This window comes from Mauremys reevesii, linkage group 1 (assembly GCF_016161935.1).
Source record: "Mauremys reevesii isolate NIE-2019 linkage group 1, ASM1616193v1, whole genome shotgun sequence".
Taxonomy (NCBI): domain Eukaryota; kingdom Metazoa; phylum Chordata; order Testudines; family Geoemydidae; genus Mauremys; species Mauremys reevesii.
This window is the reverse complement of record NC_052623.1, coordinates 282843869-282859605: the sequence shown is the minus strand read 5'-3', so window position 1 is coordinate 282859605 and position 15737 is coordinate 282843869. Positions and strand designations below refer to the sequence as shown.

General features: G+C 41.0%; 1 protein-coding gene across 5 annotated transcripts in view; it reads right to left on the bottom strand.

The window, feature by feature from the left end:
• Positions 1-1667: 1667 nt before the first annotated feature.
• The window catches only part of KITLG (KIT ligand), an 81169-nt gene continuing 67099 nt past the window's right edge, over positions 1668-15737 (bottom strand). For all 5 annotated transcript variants that reach the window (XM_039520549.1, XM_039520553.1, XM_039520550.1 and 2 more), the window contains 4 exons: positions 13076-13185; positions 7142-7218; positions 5277-5356; positions 1668-4032 (listed from right to left, as the gene is read on the bottom strand). In XM_039520549.1, the coding sequence (XP_039376483.1) occupies positions 5317-5356; positions 7142-7218; positions 13076-13185 (227 nt within the window). In that variant the 3' untranslated portion in view covers positions 1668-4032; positions 5277-5316. The remainder of the gene's footprint in view (positions 4033-5276; positions 5357-7141; positions 7219-13075; positions 13186-15737) is intronic.

Here is a 15737-nt window from a genome sequence, read left to right as displayed (position 1 = left end):
GAGAATTTTTGGATAATTCTTAAATGCACATCTCATTGAAAATAGCTATAGTAGTACACTGTTAACTTTTCAATTTAATAGTTGTATTGTGTGTGCTGAGTAGTTTCACCATATTACAAAGGGATACCAACAGAAAATACATAGCTGGTGAAGATCAGAGTCTAGAAAATGTGCAAGTTTAAGATTTTATACATGTCCCATGATACAGCACATTAATTTTTAAAAGCTTTCTTATTTAGTCATGAAGTCATTTTATAAGTACCATTAGTTTATTCAAGTAAACACACTTCTAAAAGAGCACATTGAATTTTGCAGTATACCATTAGCTGCTTTTTATTCTCACAAAGCTGCTATTAATAGCATGCAAAGTTCAGCTACTCCCAAGGAAACTTCCAAATGTTTCTTCCTTACAAAATCCACTGAGATCTGAGAATAATTTAGGTTGACCTTAATATAACAAAACACTCCATTTTAACAAATGGACACTCATTTTTCTAATCAGAACAATGCATGGCCTGACCCGTCCCAAAAATGAAGGATTTTCAAATTGATTTGTATTCAGGAATTGCACAACTACTTACAAGATAGGAACAAGTAATTAAGGGCTTCATTCTGCCACCATTACTCCAGTGATATCAACTGCTTTTTGTAAATTGGCAGACACTATGCATGGAGTAAATTCTACACAGCAGGTAGCAGAATCAGGCCCTTTATAAAAATTTACATATATCTTATTAGATTTCCAAATGCCAAACAATCTACCATATTTAGAAATATTTAAATATATTCAGGTTTGTGATACTCCTCTAAGGCAGCCCAAACACTCAGTTTAAACCTGTTAAGTTGGATAAAAGTGAAGGAAAAGTCATGAGCCGTCAAACTGATTATCCAGCTCACACACTTCATGTGATGCTATTCCACTTTGTGTTAATGGACATTATTTACATTCCAAATGAGAACAATTATGATTGTGTAAACTTTGTGCTCTCGGAAGAATTGTACATGGGAGCTGTTTCAGTGAGATAGATGAATGTCATTCAGCCTTAAATTTAGCTTGTTCAAAGATGAATGTGTGTGGCATTGTTATAAACCCTGTATTATAACTAAGCTTTGAGACTGTTACTGTTTAGTAGCATTGCATTTGTGGGCAAATTTTATATCAATTTATAAATGCATTATTGTTATCAAGGGTAAAATATGCACTAAACAAAGAAAAAGAACAAACCTGTAATTTGAATGTCAAAGCCTAATTTGAGACGCATCAAGATTCATTACTGCAAATGCTTAGTATTTTATTACTCTTAATTTATTATGGGCATATTTCCTCTTTGTCAGAACATGTATTCAAGCAATCTCAACACAACCAGTAAGGTGTAAGTAGAGCCCTGCATGGGGTTATTTTTTTTAATCCTGCTTCTGCAATACCCTCTCTCACCTGCTCCCGCATTGTTTCTTGTATTTTTTTTATCCCACTCCCACCTGCAAAAACCTTAGATTCTGCAAATCCTGTGTGAGAGAGAGAGATCCTCCCATCCTATTAAAAACAAACACCAGTCGGTTAACACACACACACACACACACACACACACACACTTCAGACAAAATTTTTACCACTAAAAGAATAAACAAATCTTGCTTAAACCATGTAAAAATACTTTTAACTCCTGTTATAATAGACATCAAATCTTTCTATCTCTTGCTTAAATTTAAGCATTAAAACATTTATTTAAAATAAAAAGAAACTTGCTTTACATTTCTGAAGTTCTATTTATGACAAACTGATGAGATATTTAGTGTTTTTCCTGCAAATTACCAGTTTTGGTGGATTTTTTTTTTGCCCACCCAATCTTGCCAGCAACAAAGTACATTTTACCCACTCCCACTATTATGATAGCAGGTTCTGCAGGATCCTAGTCCCACTGCAGGGCTCTGGGTGCAAGTTCACAAACAAACATTAGGTCATGCTGAGATTCTAAAAGTGGAACTTTTAAAGTAGGCTTGAAATACTAGTTTAAGAAATACAGACATACATTATTGTGTCAGACTGAGCTGCTACAGATGGAGAATTCTACTGCTTGGTTTTCTGTAGTGCTAAAAGTCGCTAAGGGTCTGATTTTTAGAGGTGCTGAGCTTCTCCCATTTATTTCAATTGAAGTGGTGGGTGCTCCAGCATCTTATGAAAGTCAGGATATTAGGGTCCAATTCTGACTTACACAAAAGCCTCTTGACCTGCTCTAGGGACAGATCCTCAATTGGTGTAAATTATCATAGCTCCATTGACTTTAATGGAGTTATGACAGTTTACACCAACTGAGGATCGCTGCTAGAACATTGAAAACAAGACCCTAAAGGGCAAATTTTGACTCCATTGAAATCAATAGGAGTTTGCTGTTGACTTGCCAAGTTTCCACCCAAATTGTCTATACATATCTGTAATCTCCATCATTGATCATAATACTTTTTGTACATTGTGGCACTCAGATGTCTTACTAATTAATTGACCCTATATATAGTAAATTCCTTTGACATATAGTTCATAGCAGATTAAGAAAATAACTAAAGCATCCATGAAAGTTCTTCTAAAAGTTTAAATAAAAGTATCTCTAAAATATGTCAGCTTTATGAAGACATTAAAACAAAATATTTTAGACATATTTTAATTAACTGTTACTGGGTTAATGGTCAGCTGTTAGTCAGTTTGTGATTTGGGGTGAGACATTCCTTCTTTCTGCAGCAGACAACATTAAAATAGATAAATAAGTAGGGTCCATTTTCTGGAAAGAGCCTTTACAAATGGGATGCATAAAACACACATTGCAAGTTCCAGTATAGTATTTTTAGTGCCTCCTTAAAAATGCATGTCTGACAAAGTCTTAATTTATTATCAGTCTTGTTTCTGTAGTTCATGTATTTAATAATAGCAATAGACACTGAGGACAACTGGAAATAAAGCTTTCATACCTTGACTAGAATTCATCTTAAAAAAAAAGGTGTGTGTGGGGGGGAGAGAATGCCAGATTAAAAAATAAAACCTTATTAGTCATTTAAAACACAATGCAAATAGCTTTTACTGTATGTCAGCAATAATTAATAAATTCAGTCTCAGTATCTTCCACATTTCCTACATCTTATATAAGCTAAGGAATCAGTGGCATGCATCATCAATATTTAGAAAAGGTTTCATGAGTGTAATGTTATTCCAGATGTTGAATGCAATTCAAACTTTGTTTTCCCTCCCTATTCTATGGCTGGAATTTTAATTGGAGTCTTCACACATACAACAGTTTCTCCTAATGCTGTCAAAGCTCCATCCTGCTACTGTCACTTCCGCTTTACTTCTTTCTGATTCATTCTTTGCTTCTCCTAAATGGAGACCACCAGCCAAGCCAAGTTCTGTGGAGGTTTTTGAGGTGGACATACATCCACCTGGCACAAGATAAGAGACCACATCTCATTTTACATATGACCTTTGCTAGATATGAAACCAGTTCCTTAGAAGTGAAAGGCTAGCACACTGGTCCAGTGCACCACCTGACTTGCAAGTTTTATACAACAATACTGAAGAGTATGTTTCTGTATCCATTTCTGCATTTTTTTTTCCAATTCAGAGAACTCCATTTGTAGGCATCAGGGTAAGCAAGAGGACACAGGATGTAAATTAAGAATACAAACTTCCTTATGACTTTCAAAGATTACATGTTTCTGGAGGCATTTGAAAGATGTTTTTTTTTGTTCAGGCCACCTACTTCCTTTGCCAGAATCAGCTGTAAGGACTATACAGTTCAATGACTCCCAATTCCACACAAGGTAGGTATTTGAATAAAATAGAGTCCTGCTCAGAGCACACTCTTCTTGATGCTGTTCAATTCAGTGTTGGTTTCACAGTAACAAACACACACTTCGTTCTCATCTCTTTGAATCAGTATGGATCCTGGGCAGCAGTCAATGCAGACTCAGTCTGTCACTCCACAAGGAATATGAATATGCTTAAAGTTGCTTCATTTATGAAGCAAACATGGAACTGTTGGCTGCCTGCAGGGAAAAAAAGGAAATTGTATTTTTGCTGGTTTCTCACACTCATTACTCAGTAGCAGAAGCCTAGCAGATAAATATAATACTTTCTTTATAGAAATAACTAATGAAATAAATAACTTGCATGTACATTCTTTCATCCCAAAGCACATTGCCAAACATATTTTTAAAGGGGCCCAATTGCAGTTTCACGGACAATTCCTCTAGCTTCCCAATCCTGGGCACAGAATACATTTAGACTCTGTTCCTGCATACACACACATGAATAGTCCTGTTGAATTGAATGGGACTGCTCATATGTGTATTTGCAGGATTGTTGACAATTGCAGTACAGAGAAGCCTTAACAAAAGAGCTTTAAAAAAAAAAAAAAAGTTAAGATGATTCCCAGAAAAGTGAGCTGGTCTACTAGAGTAAAATCATTGGTTATGAAAAGCATGTAGTCAAAGCAAAATATTTTGGCATTTTCTTTTGTTTGAAAATAAAATCCATGTGCTTTTTTCTCCCACACAACTAGGTGGCCAAGTTAATACCAATATGATATTAATGCATCATGAATGAAGGTCCCGGATAAATATAGAGTTTGACAATGATGCAGAACAGTCCAATAGCACAGCAGTATAGTGTTTCATATCTGGAATCACATCAGTATATTCTGTAAATATTCTTCCCCTGTGGAAAGTTTCCCATACTTTCTGTTATCTCCTCTACTCATCTCTTGCATTCAGGATAATATCTTCATTATAAACTATTCTGAAACAGCCTGATAAGCACTGCAGCTGAAGAGGGCCTTGGGGAGTGAGGGTTGGGAATTCTCAATGAAGGGCTTCTGACTCTTCAATTGGGTGTCACACTAAAGGAGGAAGCAAGAGCTGTCTAGAGTGACCAGACAGCAAGTGTGAAAAATTGGGACAGGGGGTGAGGGGTTATAGGAGCCTATATAAGATAAAGTCCCAAATATCGGGACTGTCCCTATAAAATTGGGACATCTGGTCACCCTAGAGCTATCCCTCATTTTGGGATCTTTGTCTCCCACTGTGATATTGAGAGGTCTGGCTGCAAGACAAATGACTAGATTCAAAACACAGGATAATTATATGTGCAATAAGATTGTCTTACAAGTAGGCTAAGCTGACTAATACAAAGTTAGTTCTAGATGTGGCTTCACAGAACAGACACTGTAAATTTCAGCTGACAAAATTATGAAGTTTGTGGTCGGAATCTGTCATACTGTTTAAGGACTTACCAGTACATGAAACAGTAACAGTGTTGGAAAAAAGCAACAGCTACACTTGTAAGAGCTCTTTTTCTTTTTGCTGCAACATACTGGAAGACATAAAATAAATTTATTTCCATTGTGCTAAAATTTCCAGGGAATGGTGGCAATTAAAGGCCGCATGTGCTAATTAAAATAAATACATTAACAAGCATCACCACAGTGTTTGCGATCAAAGTGTTAGAGCATTGTAATAAACATCTGTAATAAACTAATAAGTACAGCTTAATTACAGTAGAAGCTCAAAACTTTCTTGTGACGGGACAGTAGGAGAAAATATTGTACATGTTTAAAAAGACTTGATGGGGAAAATAACCAATTTTAATTTCTTGGAGAGGTAGTCTCTTGCATTGAACTGTCTTCCCCCCCCCCCCACCCCGAGGCAAGATTTCATTCTACCTGTGCTGTCAAGGGGAAGATGTTCAGCTTTATTAGTCACTGTATTAAAGTGGGATGAGTTATTTGTAGCGAATGATATCTATATTAATGTAAGCCTTAATATGTTAACTAGTCCTCCACGAATAGGCTGATGTTTATGAATTTGTTTGTTTGAGTACTCTGAAAATTTCAGCCTAAGGTGACCAATCACAGTTTGTGAAGCCAAAGTCATGTGGAATTGTTTCTTCCTTTTTTACATTTTTTTTTGTCCAATCAGTGAGAAGAGGGCAAAGATTTCAAGATGAACACATGAACACACCTACCTGAATAGTCACATGAATGTTACATTTGAAGTTGGTTCATGTGAATTTTAGCAATATTAATCCAGTGCTTCACAGCACAGTGAATGGCAAAATCTGTTTCCAATTACTGGTCTCCACATAGATCCAATCACCTTTTGGGATTGGCTCGATACCACCTGGCTGCTCCCCTTCCTGTATGGCAGTCTTTCAGCACTGTTTTATCTTGTAGGACTGATCATTTCCCCCTCATTAGCAAATTCCACCTCCCTTGTGGAGTAAGCACAGATGGAAGAAATAAAGTCATCTGCTGCTATTTACCAACCTCCCCTTACAGCTGTTGCTGCTACCAAAACTCTCCAGGGGAAGAGAGGCCACCACGATCTACCTTCCCTTTCCCCATACTAGGAAACACTGGAACATCTGGCTCTTTCACTCCAGCAGCAGGAAGGCAGGAAGTTGTGAGGAGTGCACTAGGGCCTCCTACTGTAACAGAAAGGATAGGGGAAGACTGACAGTGGCATCTCTCCTCCACAGGGAAAGCTGACATGCAGACAACCAACTTCTACTACATAGAGGGAAAATTACTGATGGAAGAAGGGGAAGTTAGTCTGAAGAGATGAGCCTTTTCTGTCTCAGTACTGAAAACTAGAGGCGAAGATGAAGGATAATCGTATATGATCCCAGGTGGTATCCCTTCGGCCTACAAGGCTTTCATTTTTAATCGGCTGCAGAAGGAATATTAAATCCATCTTACTCTGCAAAAGATCTCCTTTGAAGGGAAGCTGCTGCCACAGGAAGCAGATTTTGCCATTTGCTGAGAGTTCTGTAGCTGAACTCTCTCCCTTGACATTACAAGTATGGAACTTCTCCCTGGCTTCTGAGTGATTAACTTTGCAACAATAATGTTCTCCTAATGGAGGTTTTTTTGTATACAGAAAAAAACATATTTATGTTTAGAGTAGGAGCACAGTTTAAGGAACATACTCTGGGCACAAATTCTATCCAATACATTTTTATGACAAGAATCTTGGTAATATGCACATTTTTTGTTTCCAAGTGCATCTTTCAGACAGCAAGAGAAAGCATTAAGAAATGGAAAAATATCTGATTTTTCAAAGATGAGATGTATGTAAAGACTTCAGTGAAGCAAAATACCTTATCTCATTATCCTCTTGACAGTTATTACACTGTATTGTTTCATCACTCTCTGGTCTGGGTGTGCGATGTGTTTTCTAAGAGGAAAGTGCATCAGATATAATTACTGTATAGTTACACTTTAAAAAACAAACGATAATTATTCATGTAAGTGTCCCTTTCTATTTTCAGTATCAATATGTTCTTGTACAAGATAAACCAAATCCTGCTTTCAGATGCACACATGCATCCCACTGAAGTCAAGCAGAGTTATGCATGCAAGTGTGATAGCAGAATTTAACTATATGCATTTTATATGCAATGAAGTGTTATATTTTTAACCAAGCACAATACCAGGTTAATATCTCCTAACTGTTAGAGTGTGAGAACCAGTCCTAAAAAAACCAATTTGGACTGCTTGTGTGAGCAAGATTACTCCTCTATAGCTGTGCAGGATTGGAACCTATAGAAGCTTAAGTCTGATCTACTGTTAACTGTTTTGCTGGGACAGCTATGTCATGGGGAGTGTGATAAAAATCAGCCCCTAACTGATGTAGCTATGTTGGCAACAATCCCCAGTGTTAACACAGTGATGCTGGCAAAAGAACATTTTTGCCAGCAAAGTTTACATCATTTGGGAACTGTTACAATCTATACTGGTAAAATAATTTTGTGCCTCTGCTAGGGGGGTTTGCTGGTATAGCTTTTTGACCAACTTGAATAACCTGGCACTCAGCACCAGTTATAGCCCCTGCTCTACTCTCAGCTGTAGATGCCTTGCTGGTGTTGTCCTCCTTCTGTGCAAATATGACGGGCTCATGCCAAAGCCCCCCAGGGGACATGCATCCTCTGATGTCAGCAGGCACGTCTGCAGTATACCGTGATAGTGTATTCAATTGTAGCAGGGATCTCCACTAATACATCAAAATTGCAATCTGGAATGTTGCAACTCTTCACAGGTGGTGTCATCAGGTCATTGTCTCCCATGAAATTAATCATCTTGGCATATCAATCACAGGGCTAATGGAAGCAAGGCTGATAGATCATGGAAACCATGAGGTGGAAGATTCTTTATTTCTGTATTCCAGTGGCCCCAACCACTTGCATGGGGTAGCATAACTACTGTGAGGTAAGGCCAAGTCCTCCTTGATAACCTGGGTGCCTGTGTTATCTCGATTACTTATTGTACATCTTAAACATCAGCATGGTCACCTCGCTGTCATAGTAGTCTGTGCACTGACAGAGGAATCTGTTGATTCAGTCAAAGATCATTTCTACCATCAGTTGGAATCTCTAGTATGCACTGTCTCTCCACATAATAATCTCATGATCCTGGGAAACCTAAATGCAGTTATTGGCTCCCTGCGAATTGGGCTTGAATGGGTCATTGGTCATTACGGTTCAGGTACCCCCAATGATAACTCTTGCCGCTTGCTCACATTCTGTGCCTCTTAGAACCTTTCCATTCTTGGGTCATGGTTCAAGTGGTGTTGCATATACCAGATGTCATGGATCACTCACTATGGCATCTCTCAGAAGTAGTTGGACCACATCATCCCACATGTGACGGGTGTCTCTTCACCTCCTGTAGAGTATATCATGGTGCAGAATATGCCTTGAACAAAGATCACCACCTAGTGGTTGCCCACGTGGCAGTTACGCTCCAATGAGCAGGTAAGCCCTCTGCGATGATGAAATTTGACATCGATGCACTTCACTACGAGCCGGTTTAGCCAACAGGTTTTGTAGCAATGTCAGCAATAGATTCTCTTCTCTAGCTGACCTTCCAGATGACATCGAGGTTGCTCTCTGCTCACCTCCATACTCCACCAATTTGCTGAGCCAACGATTGTCTATAAGTAGGATGACTGTATTTCCCTATGCTGAATATAGGACACCTGGTAAAATTACTCGTGTTCAACAGCAATCAATCAGAACTATGCAGTACAGATGCTCCCCGACTTACACAAGCGTTCCGTTGCGGAACTCGAATTTTGCATAAGTTGGAAATGTATACCCAACCATTACGCCAAAAAAACCCCAACAATCCTATTTCTAATTTACACAACTTTTTCCATAAGTGCAGATTTGCGTAAGTCGGGTTTGTGGAACCCGGGGACATCTGTACAAACATTCAAATTAACATCAAGTTGACTGTGCCCCTGTTAAAAAGAATCCAGCTACACAGTATTTCTTTTTATTTACCTTCTTATCTCTAAGGCTTTAGGGTTCACATAGGAAGAGGTGACACACACATGCCTGTACATCTCTCTTTCACACAGGGGGGAGTGACCAACCAATTTGACCCTCCCTGCCTAGTGCTCCCCACCCTCCACACCTGGCTGGGCCCCCCGGGATGGACCTGCCTCTCCTGGTACCTGGCACCGTGTCTTCCTGGGACAACACAGGGTTGGGGGCATGCAGGGTCACATGCTCCCACACCCCAAATTTCTGCTAGGATTCACACCAAAATGTGGGCAGCAGCAGTCTTTTTCAACACTGTGCGGGGGGAGGGATGACCTGGCCCGGGTCTTTGCAGAGCTCATCTCTTGTTTCCTTCCCTCCTCCCTCCCGTATGTGGCTGGAAGCAGCTTCTCTCTTTCCTGCTCACAGAATGTCAAAAGGCAGCTAACACCTCCAGGCTGCTGCTGGCCACCGACATAACCCAGCTGCCTCCTGTCCCCTGGCTACAGTAGGGGCAGAAAGGGTTAAGCCCCAAGGCTGCATTGTGCTCCAGGGCCCAGGGAACCTGACTGCAGGGGTTTCAGCGAATCTGGCCAGAGACGTGGATCATCAGGAGAGGGTGTCTAGGGGACAGAGCAGCCCCATGCTTCCGGGGGTAAGACCTAGGGCGGGGGAGGGAGGCTGCTGTGGATTGTGCAGATTTGGGGCACGAACAGGCTGGAAATTTCTTCCCCAGAGCTTAACTGAGGGGCAAGAGGCTTCCCTGTGCCAGCACTGCATGGGGCTTTGGCACATGCAGGGTGTGGCTCCTCCTGGTCAGTGCCCTAGGCCGAAGGGTCTTGGGCTTTTTCAGGGTGCCTGCCCAGCCAGAGGCAGTGTGGGAAGGAAGGAGCCAGGCTGTTGATGAGCTGAGCGCTCCGACCATGGGGTGGTTCTCCACACAGCCCCTGGAGTGAGACGCACCCTGCCGCGGGGGGGGGGGGGGGGGAGCGGGGGTGATATGGAAGAGAAGCGGGGCTGGGGGTTGAAGGGGCACAGCGGTGATAGGACAGCAAGAGGGGAAGCACATAAAGGGCAAATGTGTGGGCATCAGAGACGACATGTAACTGGCCACCACTTGGCACCTGCCCACACTCACCAGCCACCACAGCTCACAGCGCACAGCCAGTACTGGACGGAAACAGGGTGACGGGTGGGATCCTAGGGGCTGCACTGATGGACCAGCAGGGGAAGTGTCCAGCCCTGCACATTGCAGCTTTGCCCCGCCACCAGCCTTGCACACTCACCGCCCCCCAATGTCAGATGCTGGACTCACAGCTGGTGGGCGGGTGGCTAGCGAGCATGGAACCAGCCAGCAGCAGAACCTGCCAGTACTGATGGAGGGAATGACAGAAAATACGGGACAATTTGCCCGTTTTTTAAAAAAAGTCAGGACACCTGCAGGAGGGCTTAAATACAGGACTGTCCCTTTAAAAGTGGAACGGCTGGTCACCCTAACTATAGGCGCCCAGCACACCGACTATGGCTATCAGAGCAGGCCTTCCAGACAATTAAATTGAAGGCCACAGCCCACCAGCATGGTGATAAGTGCACTCGTAATCAGCTGAAGCGAAAGTTTAATACCCTGTCACACCGCGATCGTGAGGCATATTATAACCAAGAGGCAGATGACGTCTCCTCTGGCTAAGCCAAATTCAACTTAACGTGGGAATTCTGCGCAATCTGCAACCTCAGTGGTCAAGAGGTAGTCGCTACAAATGGACAGCCAAAGCCATCCATGTAAGTAGGATGACGACATCCTCTCAAGCTGGGTGGAATGTTTTCACAGCACCCTGAACCACCCTCCAGCTTCCGCATGTTTAGAGATAGACAATCTGGCAGCCACTGTATTCGGACACAGACACTTGTACCAATGTTTGAAGCATGCCATCTGTAAAATGGACAGGCAATCAGCACTGATGGCATTCCCCCCCCCAAAGAGATGCTAAAATGTGCTATTGACCCTGTAGCAGAACCACTTCTGGCCATCTTTTGTCTGGTGTGGAGAAGTGGAACCTTGCCAACTGCCTGGAAGGACAGTATTGTGATCTCCTTTTTGTAAGGGCAAGGGACTGCACAGTGAATGTAAGAGCTACAGGCCAATCATCTTGTCCATGCCAAGGAAGGTGTTTGCACATGTTCTGCTGGAGCGTTTGAAGCTCCTGCTACAGCAGATGCATTGCCCACAACAGTCAGGCTTTAGAACAGGTCCACATTAGACACTATTTTGGCCCTTTGCTTGTTGTCGGAGCTACACCATGAGTTCAAGAAGCCCATGCACATTGCGCATATTAATCTTAAGACTGCGTTTGATTCAGCTGACCAAGTCAGAAGGTCTTAAAGGGCGTACATGTTCCTACCACTCTGGTAGACTTGATTAGAGAGCTGCATATTGGAACCACTGCCCATGTACATCTGGGGAATCGGATGTTGGCACCTTTTAAATCAGTATCTGGTGTCAGACAGGGCTGCGTCTTGACCCCTGCACTCTTTTGCCAGGCCATGGATTTCATAATGCAACATTCAGTCAGGTCAGTAGGCAATAAGCTTGGTGATCTCTCGCTCTCAGACCTTGACTATGCTGATAACGTTATTCATCTAGTACAGAGCCCCAACAGGTTTCATGAGGCTCTCCAGCAAATAGAGAAGAGTTAGCTAAGGTTGGCCTCCATGTTCCATGGTCAAAGACAAAGCTGCAAAATCAAGGACCAGCTCCACCCTTGACTCCAATCTCTTTGAATAATGAAACTGTTGAAGCAGTCTCCAGCTTTTGCTATTTGGGTTCTATACTCACCAATTCCTCCAACTCTCACACAGAGGTTCTCCATTGGATTGGTATTGCAGTGCCTGCCATGGGTCGTTTACTACAAATATGGAATCAAGATCATCTCAGCCTGACCACCAAATTCAGGATTTTTTCGAGCTTTATTCCCTCCATACTGTTGTACGGCTGCGAAACATGGACAGTATGCTACTCAGACTGGACAAAGCTGGAGGCTTTCCACACAAAATGCCAACATTGTATATTGGGCATAAAGTGGAATGACTTCATTTGTAATGCAGACATTTATGGTTGCTCTGGTATACAGACTACAGGAACCACTGTTCACAGACAGTGTTTTATGCTTTTCAGACATATCTCAAGAATGCCATAAGATGTTCTGATGAACGCTGTTCTCCGAGTGGCTTGTAACATCCGGGATAAAATTCCACCAATGAGGGATGGAGACAGCCCAGAGGCAGCCCCCCTATTACATGGGTTCACCAAGTCTGTTCCGATGTTGGACTCTTGGGCCATCAAGCTCTTGCAGCCGCACAGGAACTGACCAAAAAGTGCTAACAATTGCTACTGCTGATTATTCAGCTAAGCGTTGAAGAAGAGTAAACCCTTTCTAGTGTAGACAAGGCCTCAATAAGTGGAAAAGCACTGCCACATCAAGACATAAATTGGGACAACTGGGAAGTTGTGAGATTTCTAGTTCCTACATTTCAGGCCTAGAGTTATTTTGTTAGCACACCAACAGGCATGATTTTTTTTTTTTTAATTTGGGAGGAAGGGCAAGAGTGAGTTAGGAATTAAAAACAGATTCACTGATTATATACATGTGAGAGTTACATAATTCAATGAGGTTCAAATGATATGCCCCTAGTTTTTAAAATCAAGATACTTGTTTGCTTAAGGATAAAATGTAACTGGTCTCTGCTTAACCAGGTAAGTTTAATATTTCTCACCTTCCAGCAGATGGCTCCCAAAGTAAAGCCAATAAGAAGAGAAAACAATGACGGCAGGGCTATGCTTATCACTTTCAGGCTGGGGCTGCTAATGAAGTCGAGTGCCTCTGCTGTAATTAAAAGCATGGTTAGTGATGACAGATTTTATGGAAAAAAAATATTTTCAGGTACCATTGTTAACAATAGCTAATTTATGCACATAATATGACAGCTCAGCATCCCAGGTAACTGAGATAAATACTGTGAGATATACCTTCAAAGTGGTGTTTGTGTTGTGTTTTGGTTTTGTGTGTGTGTGTGTGTGTGTGTGTGTGTGTGTGTGTGTGTTTTGTTGTTGTTGGCAGTGATATTCATGCCAAAAACTTACAGGAATTTTTTGTTGCTATTGCACAAGTCCTATCCTTCATGCACATAAGAAATTTCCACTGATCTCAGCAGGAGTTATGTGTAGGTGGAGGCCAGAATTTGGACCCTTGGTTAATTAGATAAGGCAGGATATGAAAAATCCTGTGGGAGTAGCCTAGGGTTCCACCTTTTAATCTGCAAATTGAGCTACAAGACATTTGATTTAAACAGCTTTAATCTAGTTTTACTTAGTATCAGGAGCTTCAGCTCAAATGGTGCATTATCAGGGTATATGAAAACCTTACGTTGAGTATTGGAAAAGATATGCTGTGGTTAGATAACTAATATGCAGTTTATAAAATATAGGTCCTGTGTTTAATCATGATTCTGATCAAGACTGAACTCTACTAGAATCCTGCAGGTGTGTAAACACTAAAGGGAAATTTTAGTCAAGCAGAACAGATACCTGATTATTACATTACTGAAAGAGTAGATATTCTATGGAGAAAGAAGGAAAGACAGCTAGATGCAGCGGACATAATTGTGTGGAATAGAGGGAAACACTGAACACAGAACCAACTGGTTAATCTGCATTCTTTGGCTGTTTTCCCTCTATAGCATTTCCAGTTTCTGTTAGCTTAGTCTTCCAGTAAGTCGCTACTCCCTATGCACATCTTTTATCAAGCCCTCCCACAATTCACAGAGTTAATGTAAGAATCTGGATTTGGGAGGGTTTTACTGATGTGCATTTCAGAGATTTAGGGCCATGAGCCAACCAATAACTTAACCCCATATCTAGGACTAGACCTAAGGGGTTTTGGAACCAGAACTAGACCTCTTTAATAAACCTGAAAATAATTCATATTGCTGAATACACACTGAATAAACGCAGATCTTATTTTTAGAAGTTTACTCAGGAAGAATGCAGAATTTTACTCAGGAAGAATGCAGAATTGCTTCTGCCCAGGTAAAGAAATCCTTAATTTGTTTGTTAGCCATATTTCCTTCTTGGACACTTTACGGTTATATAACTAGAGTATGTAACTACCCAAAGCTATGGGCATTCCCATTTTTAAAAACCTCACTGTGTATACTCCAGGAAAAATGAATAATAATAAAGGAAGGTATGTATGTTGTTGCAGATCTCAGAGAGCAGAAAAGTTATTTGATAACATGTTACCTAAGGTAGCATATATAACCTACCACAAATTCTCCACCTACTCTACGATGCCAGTCTCAGCGCAAATGAACACATACACACCCAGGAAAAAAAAAAAATAATATAAAAGGAAGGTATATGTGTTGCAGATCTCAGAGAGCAGAAAAGTTATTTGATAACATGTTACCTAAGGTAGCATATATAACCTACCACAAATTCTCCACCTACTCTACGATGCCAGTCTCAGCGTGCAATGGCAAGTGTGTCGACTTTTACATAAAACACTTTTAGCAAGTTATTAAAAGTATTCAGCTAGATACACAGTTATCTAGTTAATTGCTACATTTTCACATGTGTTAATGTACATATTTCAATGAGTCTTTGGACCATAAACTAGCTTGATTTAAAATTAGACACTACTGATTGGAAAGTCTCATTTCTGATAAGAAGGCCTCAGCATTCAGTTTTGCCTTCATTTAGCATTTACACAAACTTGAAAGGAATACTCAGTTAGGTTTGTACCTTGGGAGGCGGGGCATATGGGACACAGTCTTCTAAATACATGTCAGGTCATGAAAAATTGTAACTCTTCTGTAAATTTGTTTAAGATAATTTTGAGTTTATAGGTGGTGGTGGATTTGAGAGACCTGGAGAAACTGAATCTAGTCATGGCAGGTTTTATTATGTCCTATTTTTTTCTGGTAATGTCTGCAGAGGGGTAGGTACTTCCAAAAACAAAACACAAAACCCTACTACATGATCCCTGCCCCTCCTGGAGAGAAGATATGGGGAATTGGTACAATATATGCAATTATGTTCAGATTTTTATATTCTAAATAAATTATATTTACACTGTTCCTATAGGACTTCTCAAGCTTGTCAGTCAGTCAGTTTTCTGTTGGAATCACAGCACAGATAGGTCTTTAAGAGGGAATCTATGCCAAAGAAGTTAGTGGCCTTACTGATGTATTCAGGAAGAGCGTTCAGTTGATAGGGGATGCCATCGAGGAAAGCAGAGGCATTTGTGTGAGAAGCTGACAAAGGCTGACAAAGCTCACAGTGGGAGAAGAGGGCAGCACAGAATGAGAGAGGGGAATTGACATCATAGTGAATCTTGTCCAACTTCACTTTGAAAAAATGTTCTGCCTCATTTTACTT